At 43.8% G+C, this 11,463-nt stretch overlaps 1 protein-coding gene across 2 annotated transcripts in view; it reads right to left on the bottom strand.

Annotated features, from left to right (window-relative positions):
* The window catches only part of MTHFD1L (methylenetetrahydrofolate dehydrogenase (NADP+ dependent) 1 like), a 377,119-nt gene that overhangs the window by 225,262 nt on the left and 140,394 nt on the right, over positions 1-11,463 (bottom strand). For both annotated transcript variants that reach the window (XM_077486370.1, XM_077486371.1), the window contains exon 18: positions 8,712-8,852. In XM_077486370.1, the coding sequence (XP_077342496.1) occupies positions 8,712-8,852 (141 nt within the window). The remainder of the gene's footprint in view (positions 1-8,711; positions 8,853-11,463) is intronic.

The following is an 11,463-nucleotide window of genomic DNA, read 5'->3' as shown; positions in this document are numbered from 1 at the left end:
AAAAACAGCCTCCCATTCATTCCAGGGTCTCTCCCCACTGGGGGCGGTGCACTTACGGGACATGTTCCGAAAAGTCCTGCAGGCAGCATCTTTGGTTCGGGTTGGGAGCTCCAAAACACCCTGCCCACTGGAAAAAGAAGCACCTGAAAAGGCTTTGAAAGCTCCACAAAACTGGCGTTTACCTTTTTTGGGGTTAAAACTACCCCGCTAGTGGCAGAAAAGCGGTTAAAACGAGCAGCAATTAACGCTAAAGGCAGATGCTCTCAGTGTGAGAGGGGTCTAACACTGCCGCTGGCTTCATTCACATCACTGATGCTCTGGTATGGAGGGTCAGCAACCCACGATCTCGGCTTGCTGACCCACCATCCCAGAGCAGGAGGTCGCGGGCCACATTGGAGGTCTTGGCAGGCCACTGGTTGGACACCCCTGTTGTACAGAATATAAAATACAATAAAAGTTGTAGGTACTTGCACATACTGTACCAATCAAACCCTCACATTACAGCTGAATCCTGAGTCATTCTGACAGGCAAATCTTGCCCACCCCCACACATTACTATTGGTCAGTGAGGCTACCAAAGGAAAGTGAAGGAAGCAGGAACAGTTGGGTGAACTTATCCTTTAAAATAAAGTGTTGTGTCTTAGGGTATGCTTAAGAAAAAAATAAATAAATAAATAAATTAAAAAAAAACACCCCCCCGAAGTCCATTGTAGATCCCTACTTCCCAAGCCTGGCCATCACAATAACTTGGGATATGGTGTGGCATTGTCATCTGTCTTTTAAAAGTATCCAGCCTGACCAACTACAGCTGCTTATCCCAACTGTGTGCATGAGGCAGAGGGATCAAAGTGACTTGTCAGCAAAATCAGCATGGCGATATGGATAGATGGGTGAGTTTTCTCTAAATAATAAAAATGAATTAAATAGCATTTTTGGTTTGTGGTGTTCAGATATAGTGTAGCATGCTTTAATTCAGTCATGCTTTGTAAATGCAGTTATCCTTTAGGACCCCTTTTCCCCATCATTGCGGTACGCATTATGACGGGCATCAACATGCGTAGCGTTAAGGCGGCTCATTAAAAGCGAATTGGCTACCAAAGTTTCAAAACACACAAAGACTGATGCATGCAATATTTCTGGCAGCACACCACAATAGAGGTCGACCGATATTTGGCCTTTTTTTAATAAATCGTCATCGGCCGATTATGCAAGTTAGGCTGATTAACACTGACTGCATGGTGTCCCATCTAACCCACAAGTGTTCCCCCTTCACCACACACCACTGGCAGACAGTGCAATGCCTGCCAGAGCCACCGAGTGTGTGAAACAGACATATGTAACTGAATGCAGAGATACTAGCTGTCAAAATTGAGCGTTGATGTCGTGGGTGGGCAGGACCCAGCAGCTAGCAAACACCAGCCAATGGGATGGGATCTGGGTGGGCCGCTACGTGTATGCGGTCCCACCCCCTTAAGCAGCCCAATCATTGGCTGGTGTTTGATAGCTGCCGAGTCCTGCCCACCCCCATCACCAATGAATTTTGAGAGCTGGTCTCTCTGCATTAAGTTACATATGACAGTTACACTATATCGGCTCAGTGTGAAACCTGCCAGTGCCATCTGTACTGAGGACATCAGGTGTGGTAGAGTGACAGGAGCAAGCAGGGGGGTGTGGAGTGGGAGATTTTATGAGATTAAGAGGGGGGGGGGGAGAAATCGGCCTAAAATATCGGCACCAGCCAGAGAAAACTCCATATCGGTTGACCTCAGTTTACACCACAGCGTATAATTGGTGCATTGCCACACATTGTGCTGCTCTACAATGCACATGCATAAACAAGGTTTCAGAAAATGTAACAAACTATATGCCAATTATACATAAAGCTATTATAAGCAATGAAAACACAGCTGCTTCTGCTGTAACTGAGTCAGATGCACAATAAATACTAGTATATTAGCAAACCACAGTGAAAACCCTATTCAATAAAACCACAATACAGAGAAACTGAAACCATGCCACATTATGGTTTTACCGAGGCGTTTATTCACTGTGGTCTGCTAATCTACTTAGTTCCCTCTTCTGCCAAAGGTGGTCACACTGCTTTTCTGTTAAAAATTAAAGTATTCACTAAAATATAAAAAACAGATAAGACTTATGAATGACATATGGTGCTATTAATATTAAACCAAAAGGAAATCCTATGCATGTAACCAAAGATCACAATTTATAAAACAAACTGCTGCATATTGAGGTAATAAATCAAATGTTTGTGGAGCCACTAATCTATGTCAGATCCACTTAATTGGTATAGCAAGGTGTCAGCTGTCAATCACTTTCTATCCTAAGAAGCAGTCCAAACATCTAGAATTTACTAGAGAAAAAGTATTTGGCAAGAATTAAAAAAAAAAAAAAAAAAAACACATTTCAATATGACCAAATATTGCCTGTGCTGGATAAATGGGCCAAGCCAATCTCGGTCTTGTCAGTTAATTTGTTTAAATGCTCAGTATCATTTTTGCAAGTTTTTTCTTTATTACATGCCTACTCAATTCTCATTTTTACCTTAAAGAAAGCATACAAAGGATGTAGCCAAAAACAAGGTTGTAGCAATAATAAGCCTTGTAAGTTACTAGAAACTGGTGCACATGTTTCTAATACGCTGACGGATAGGGCCTCTAAAAAAATAAAGGACTTCTAAAACAAATCCGTACAGACCTAAAATGTCCCGCAGGTGGCCAAGTCTGTACACACTTCATATCTCCCTCTCCTATAAGCTTATGGTCACTTCAATTACCATAAGCTTATATCATAATTGTTCGGCAGACCCCGCTGAACAATTCTATAACTCTGATCAGCGGATTACAATTCCCTGATCAGAGTTATTAACCCCTAAATTGACCGCCACCCCCACCCACACCGCCGCCTCCCTGTCCCCTGCCACTCCGCCTTCCGCTGCCAACTTTCACTTAGAACTACTCCCCCCATGCTCCTCTTATCCCATTCACCCCCCCCCCCCCAGCACTGGATTACTCCTCATTTGCCGCTCCTGCCGTCTTCAGGTGCTGCATGGACTTGGGGGGGGGGGGGGGGGATCCAGATGGGTCCCCCCCCATACTGCCCCCGCCACCCCTCCCCAATCCATGGCCACTCCGAACGGCAACTCTACTTCCCTCCCTCAGTCTGCAGCTTCTCCCTGCACAGATCCCCTATGATTTGTCAGGCTGGAGATTGCGGGGGGGGGGGGGGGGGGGGGGGGGCTTGGTTGACATGTACGTACCAAACCCACCCCCCCCCCCCCCCCCTGTACAATGGATAAAGGAAGCAATCACTGACAACCAACAATTGTAACTGTGAGCGTTACAATGTATCGGACTGTCATTTCATGAATGACTGGACAGATTCTATCCATTCATGTGTTACAGAGAAGGATTATCTTCAGTCCTTTTCTTGGTCTCAAAACGAGAGCTATGGGGGTCGGTTTAGACCTCTGAACTCACCAAAATATCACGTTGCCTTAAAAATCAGTAGTACCTTTTTATTATACTGGCCATGTGCTTTTATAAAATATATGGTTTGTGGGGGTCTTTTACAAAAATTCTGAAAGCTGTAAGTGAAAAAAGAAAATTTTTGGGTACGTTAGACTTTCCCCATTTTGTAAAAAGGCACAATGTAAATTTTTTTTTGTTATTTATTACCTCCAAACAGGTTAAGCTTTTATATTTAGTAGGGCTTAGCAGGAATTTTGTAAAATTAGCTGTGTTTTTATCTGCCAATAATGGTTTTAGTGTATTTTTTGCCAATATATTGGTTTGAAAAACATTTGCGCAAATACCGTGGGGTCCAAAAATAAAAAAATCAGTAGCACCTTCTTTTTTTTCTAAAGGTTATAAGCTTTAAGAAAATATGGTTTTGGGGTCTTTTACAAATTCTGAAAGCTACAAGGGAAAAAAACCTTCAGATTGTTAGAGAAATTTGGATATTTACATTTTTGCGTACGTTAAATTTTCACCATGTTAAACTTTTATATTTAGTAGGATTTTGTCAAATTTGCTGTCCATTTAGCTGCTAATCTTGATTCTAGTGGATTTTTGTAAAAATAGCTTTGATAAACACTTACGCAAATATGGGGACCTGAGAAATCAGTAGCACCTTCTCTTTATTCTACTAGTCATGTGCTTTCAGAAAATATATGGTTTGGGGGGGGTCTTTTGAAAACTTTGAAAGCTACAAGTGAAATATAACAGAGCAAAGGAAAAATTGCAAAAACGGTGTGGCCACCTGAGGGTAAAAATGGAGCACAAGGCCCGGCATCGAACGGGTTAAAGCCACCCTGTCGCAAACACAACTGAACTAGAAGCAGTACTTGCACAGAAGGATGTAATTACTTGCCTCTCTCACTGCCCGTGCCTCCAAAGACTGATCCAGTTAAAGGAAAGGACACCCCCCCTTCCCCAAGTCTCTGCAGAAGCCAATACTTTTGGAGTGCTGACCTGTTGCCCCCCCCTCCCCCCCCCCCCCGCAGTTCTCTACGATTTCGCTGCTGACCTTTACATAATTGTAAGACCAAGAGCTGCAGGAGATTGATGCTCCCAGAGGTGTCCTGTACAAGCTTTCGGGAAGCAGTGTTTGGAGGAGTTTTAAAGCTGCGTTCCACCCAAAACTGGACCTTACGCTAATCTAATTCCACCCCCCACCACTACTGACACATTTAGCACCTTTTGGGGGGGGGGGGGGTGGATACCTGTCCATGTCCTCACTTTTGGGAGCCTGGGTCACAGCGAATTACATCAGCAGCTCAGTCCCCCCCCCTCCTTCTCCCTCCCCTTCTGCCAGGCCATTGAGAAAGTACAGCATGCGCAGTAGTGACCCGGCTGTGAAGCCTAAAGGCTACACTGTCATGTTACCTTACCCACAATGGTAGTGGCAGCACCAGACCAGCTGATGGGAACATCAGCTGCAGTGCCAACATCACTGGACTCCAGGACAGGCAAGTGTCTTCAATTTTAAAAGTCAGTAGCTACAGTATGTGTAGCTGCTATTCATTTTTAAAGGGGCAATCGAACCTTGGCTTTAAGCATATACAGTCTGCTTTACAGTCCAGATATGAGGTTTAACACCAGCTGCTCCTCTGCTGTCTGCAAGAGTAGAACTCCATAAACTACTATGGGGCTGAGAGAAGGACCCAAGAGAAATGTGTTCCTACCAGATGCACACAGGCAGCTGAAGCCAAACATGAAAAATGCAATGGGATGAAGCTTAGGAAAAGGACAGTGGGCGAGATCATTTTGGAAAGGAGGGAGCAAAAAGGGTGGAAAAACCTTTGAAAACGTAAGTCAAATGTTTTCTTGCCTTTTAAGGCAGGTCTTATTGTTCCTAGATTAGATACAAAATGTCAAAAATGTTCAACTTAAAGTGTTGCTAAACTCAGGACCCTGCATTTACTATATCTGGTCTCCCTCAGTACATAGAAATGCAATTTAGTAAAACGAAAACACCTTTTCTCATCAGCAGCACGTGTATGTGTTTGTAAGCGTGTCGGGAACGCACAGGATAAAGGCATGTGCTATACCGCAGATGGACAACGGTGGCAAAAGCCTCCCTGAGGTGATTCAGTTCGCATAGGTAGCGCTATACAAGTCACTCATTCATTATATAGCAGTCTAGTTACTTCTATAAGTGTCTGGCCGAGCATTGGGTAAAGTTGCAGCAGAAGTTTTCATCCTACTTTGACTGTCCTATGAGGCTGCATAACCCTTGACCCTCTGGATAGTGCTAATTGGCCCTCTGCTGATCACATGCACTCTCAAAAAAACAAAAATAAAAACCACCTCTAGCAATACCCATAAACTGAGCATGTGCAGAGTGCCCCCAAGGCTCCATACTATCAGGAGATGGATTGGGGACTGTAGAAGGGGAGGATCAGAAGACATGATCAAACTATTTTTTTACACAATGTGCAGGAATAACCCCTTAGGTTCCACCGTACCAAGCATGCTTTACTGCATATACAAACTGATGTTACCATTGTGGGTTTATTAACACTTTAACCACTTCAGCCCCGGACCAAATTTTCAGCCTAAGGACCAGAGGTCTTTTTACAATTTCGCACTGCACTGCTTTAACTGGTAATTGCGCGGTCATGCAATGTTGTACCCAAACAAAATTTGCATCCTTTTCTTCCCACAACTAGAGATTTCTTTTGATGGTATTTGATTGCCTATGCGATTTTTATTTTTTGCGATATAAATGGAAAAAGACCGAAAATTGAGAAAAAAAAAAAAAAAAAAAAAAAAAAAAGATATTTTCTACTTTTTGTTATAAGAAAAATCGAATAAACTCAATTTTAGTCATACATTTAGGGCAAAATTTATTCAGCCACATGTCTTTAGTAAAAAAAAAAAAAATATGTCAATAAGCGTATATTTATTGGTTTGCGCAAAAGTTATAGCGTCTACAAACTAGAGTACATTTTCTGGAATTTACACAGCTTTCAATTTACGACTGCCTATCTCATTTCTTGAGGTGCTAAAATGGCAGGGCAGTACAACCCCCCCCCCCCCCCAAATGACCCCATTTTGGAAAGTAGACACCCCAAGGAAATTGCTGAGGGGCATGTTGAGCCCATTGAATATTTTTTTTTGTCCCAAGTGATTGAATAATGACACAAAAAAAAAAAAGTTTACAAAAAGTTGTCACTAAATGATATATTGCTCACACATGCCATAGTTATATGTAGAATTGCACCCCAAAATATATTCTGCTGCTTCTCCTGAGTACGGGGATACCACATATGTGGGACTTTTTGGGAGTCTGGCCGCGTACGGCACCCCGAAAACCAATCACTGCCTTCAGGATTTCTAAGGGTGCACATTTTTGATTTCACTCCTCACTACCCATCACAGTTTCGAAGGCCATAAAATGCCAAAATAGCACAACCCCCCCCCCCCCCAAATGACCCCATTTTGGAAAGTAGACACCCCAAGCTATTTACTGAGAGGCATGTTGAGTCCATGAAATATTTTATATTTTGCCACAAGTTGCAGGAATATTACAATTTTTTATTTTTTTTTAAGTTGTCACTAAATGATATATTGCTCACACATGCTATGGGCATAAGTCAAATTACACCCCAAAATAAATTGTGCTACTTCTCCCGAGTACAGGGATACCACATGTGGGGGACTTTTTGGGAGCCTAGCCACGTACGGGACCCCGAAAACCAAGCACCGTCTTCCGGATTTAAATATAAAACGCTACCAAAAAAAAAAAAAAAAAAAACTGTTAGCGATCGCAGGGATCAGGCCTGACTCTGCGATTGCTGCAGTTATGTGTTTAGTGTTTTGTAAGTGACAGTGATCGATCGATACTGCACTTGGGTGGGCTGGGCGGAGAGGCAAAACGCAGGTGCTAGCAGGTATCTGGGCTGATCCTGCTAACAATGCGTTTTTTTGGAACCCTAAACTGCTGGGGACGCTAGTATAGATCTGATCAGATCAGATATTGATCTGTTCGGATTCTATACCACTACGGGAGGTTTATGCTTTGCGCGTGGGTGTTAGTGGTACTGGCACTAACCTAGCGCTGCCTGGGGTGACGCAGACCCTGACCCTAAAACCTAATTGATATCACCCGCCGGGTGATCAGGGGGTTAAACGTTTATTGGGTAATAAATGGCGGGTGCCCTGATGCTATAAAAAGCAAACTAACCAGAGTCACCCGTAACACTTATACGGTGATCACTGGTGAAAGGGTTAACTAGGGCCAATCAGGGGGTTCGAATTTTTATTAGGTAGTATATGGGGGTCCCTGGCGCTACATAAAAACCTGACTGGGAACCTAAATAACTAACTGGCTAACCAGCGTCACCAGTGTCACTTATACGGTGATCGCTGGTGAAAGGATTAACTAGGGGCAATCAGGGGGTTAAAACCATTATTGGGTAGTAATAGGGGTACCTAGTGCTATAAAAACCTGGCGGTGAACCTAAAAAAAATAACTAGCTATCTAGCGACACTAGTGACACTAATGCAGTGATCAGAAAAATTATCGCTTAGTGACACTGGCGAAAGAGGGTGAAAGGGTTAACTAGGGGCAATCAGGGGGTTAAACCTTTATTGGGGGGTGGTAGGGGGCTACCTTGGACCTAACACTAACTGCCCCGACAGGTTTTACTGTCACAACTGACACTGAATGCAGTGATCAGTAAATAAATGATCACTGCAATCAGTGACACTGACTGGGGGGGGGGGGGGGGGGTTGTGTGCCTGTGTGTTAGTGTAGTGTTGGTGCACACTTACTGTGTCCTCTCCTCGTAGTCTGGTCAATAAGACCGCCCCGAGGAGAATGACATCACTTCCTCCCTGCCTGTGCTTACTATACACAGTGGGAGGAAGCTTCTCACTCGCCAGGAGCGATCGAGAGGGGATGGCCAGAAACCAATGGCCATCCCCTCACCCCGGATCGCTCCTGCAGCGAAACGGACCGCCGCATCCAGCGGGAGGGGGTCCGATCGGACCCCCCACCCGCTGGAAGGCAAGCACGTACATGTACGTGCTTGTGCCTGTCAGTGCCATTGCACCGACGTACATTGCCATGCGGCGGTCCTTAAGTGGTTAAAGCAGCACTAAAACATAACATGGCTACGTCAAGGAATATTACAGTCATATCATAAAAAGTAATAAAGAAACAGTCTTGGGGAAAATTAATCTTACCAAATCTTCTGCTGTCACTGGCTGTCCTTTCTTGTCACTAGCTACAACCATCTTTCCAAATCTCTCCTTCATGTCATGGAGACCGTCAGTTAAGGCAAGTATAGCCATAATCTCGCTTGCGACAGCAATGTCAAATTGAGCCTAGAAAGCAAAATAAAAAGGTGATGCAAGTTTAAGTTTCAGAAAACATACCGTTAGTATCACAGTACTGAACAAGGCCAAAGTTGTTGGCCTTAAAGAACATGTTGACCCAACATTTGTATGAAAAAGTATCCTGATCTCCTTGTATTGCTTCCTTTGTATCAACTAACTGGTGTTCCTCCCAGTCCCTTTGCTTTCCTATTAAACACTGACCCCAGTAGGCATGAGAGCGCAGCATGGTCAGTTTGCAAGCTGTGCTGGGAACTCAGCCTGCTCTCCTCCAATGATCAGACTGGTGCTGACATGTCCCTCCTGCACAGCCATTCATTCAGAAGTTCAGTGCACTGCTGTTTCTCCTACCCTAGCTCCCAATGCAGCCAAGAACAGAGGGTATTTGAAAAAGGTATATAAATATATATTATATATACACACACCTATACATACACACATGCACACACACACACATACGCTGACACTTTGCTACAATGTAAATAGTGAGTGTACTGCTTGTATAAACAGTGTAAATTTGCCGTCCCCTCAAAATCAACAAAATTGAGTACACCCTTAAGTAAAAATGTCCAAATTGGGCCCAAAGTGTCAATATTTTGTGTGGCCGTTATTTGCCAGCCCTGCTTTAACCCTCTTGGGTATGGAGTTCACCAGAGCTTCACAGGTTGCCACTGGAGTCCTCTTCCACTCCTCCATAATGACATCACGGAGCTGCTGGATGTTAGAGACCTTGTGCTGCTCCACCTTCCGTTTGAGGATTCCCCACAGATGCTCAATAGGGTTTAGGTCTGGAGACATGCTTGGCCAGTCCATCACCTTTACCCTTAGATTGTTTTTTTTTTTTTTTTTTTTAGCAAGGCGGTGTAGGTGTGTTTGGGGTTGTTCTGTTTGAATACGGCCCTGCGGCCCAGTCTCCAAAGGGAGGGGATCAGGCTCTGCTTCAGTATGTCACAGTACATGTTGGCATTCATGGTTCTCTCAGTGAACTGTAGCACCCCAGTGCTGGCAGCACTTATGCAGCCCCAGACCATGACACTCCCACCACCATGCTTGACTGTAGGCTAGAGACACTTGTCTTTGTACTCCTCATTTGGTTGCCACCACACATGCTTGACACAATCTGAACCAAATAGTTTATCTTGGTCTCATCAGTAATCCATGTCCTTAGTCTGTTTGTCTTCAGCAAAGTGTTTGCAGGCTTTCTTGTGCATAATCTTTAAAAGAGACTGCCTTCTGGGACAAATGCCATGCAGATCAATTTGATGCAATGTGCGGCATATGGTCTGAGCACTGACAGGTTAACCCCCCCCCCCCCCCTTTCAACCCCTGCAGCAATAATGGCAGCACTCATACGTCAATTTCTCCAAAGAATCTCTGGATATGATGCGGAGCATGTGCACTCAACTTCTTTGGTCGACCATGGCCAGGCCTGTTCTGAGTGGAACCTGTCCTGTTAAACCGCTGTGTGGTCTTGGCCACAATGCTGCAGCTCAGTTTCAGGGTCTTGGTAATCATCTTATAGCCTAGTCCATTTTTATATAGAGCAACAATTCTTTTTTTTTTTTAGATCCTCAGAGTTCTTTGCCATGAAGTGCCATGTTGAACTTCCAGTGACCAGTAGGATGGATAGAGATATCTCTCTCTCTCTCTCTCTCTCTCTCTCTCTCTCTCTGAGATACAGCGATTTGATAGAATTATGAGAGAGAGATAGAATTATGAGATTGAGATATATCCATCTCCATCTCACACACAAATGTTTTGCTTTTTCTATTTTAACTGATTAACAGGATGGATTGTGTTACAAGATGAGGGTTCACTTATGCTTTAAAGAATAACCTTTTAATAAAAAAAAATAAAAAAAATAAAAAAATTTGCAGGTAAAAATTAAAAGTACAATCAGATCGCTGGTGCCATGCAGGTCTCCTGCAGACTGTCAGTGTAAGCTGTCTGCGAGTCCCTCTGCTTCGTTCATTGACAGACAGCGGGACACGGCCCAGAACCCCCCCCCCCCCCCCCCCAACTTCCTCATCAATGGCTTTAATTGACAGCACTGGGAGCCAATGGCTCCCGGTGCCCCAGCAAAGCCAGCAAGACCCAGAATTGAGGGGAGAAAAGATCTACAGACAATGCATGGCACTGGATCAAAAGAGGTCTCGGGTAAAGTAGGGCTGAGTGGGTGATGCTGACAACTAAACATTTTGTACTTTAATGCAAGGAATTACTTTAAGTGTAACTGCTTAGTAACAAAGATATGTTTAAATTTTATAAATCGCATGTATGACATCTTCTCCAGCTCTGTAAATTTGCCAAGTATATACATTTTTTTTTAAACCTGACCAAAAAAAATAAATAAAAAAAAATAAAAAAAAATAAAAAAAAATAAAGGGGGGGAGCAAAGCATCCACCACACTTAGGCTGGCCATCGATTTTGTAATTTTCTTTACTTCAACCAGGGTTTGGAGGAAAGAAAATCGCTATATTCCTCCATCAAACACAGTCCGGGTTGATGGGGTAATCCCTCCTGCTATGCCACTATTGTGACAGGAGGTTTTCCCGCCATCAAAATACAATGATCACAGCTGGTGGCTATAGCCGGTGACAG

This window comes from Lithobates pipiens, unplaced genomic scaffold (assembly GCF_037356315.1).
Source record: "Lithobates pipiens isolate NorthernLeopardFrog02 unplaced genomic scaffold, aLitPip1_a1.2 Scaffold_18, whole genome shotgun sequence".
NCBI lineage: Eukaryota > Metazoa > Chordata > Amphibia > Anura > Ranidae > Lithobates > Lithobates pipiens.
This window is presented reverse-complemented; position numbering and strand designations above follow the sequence as displayed.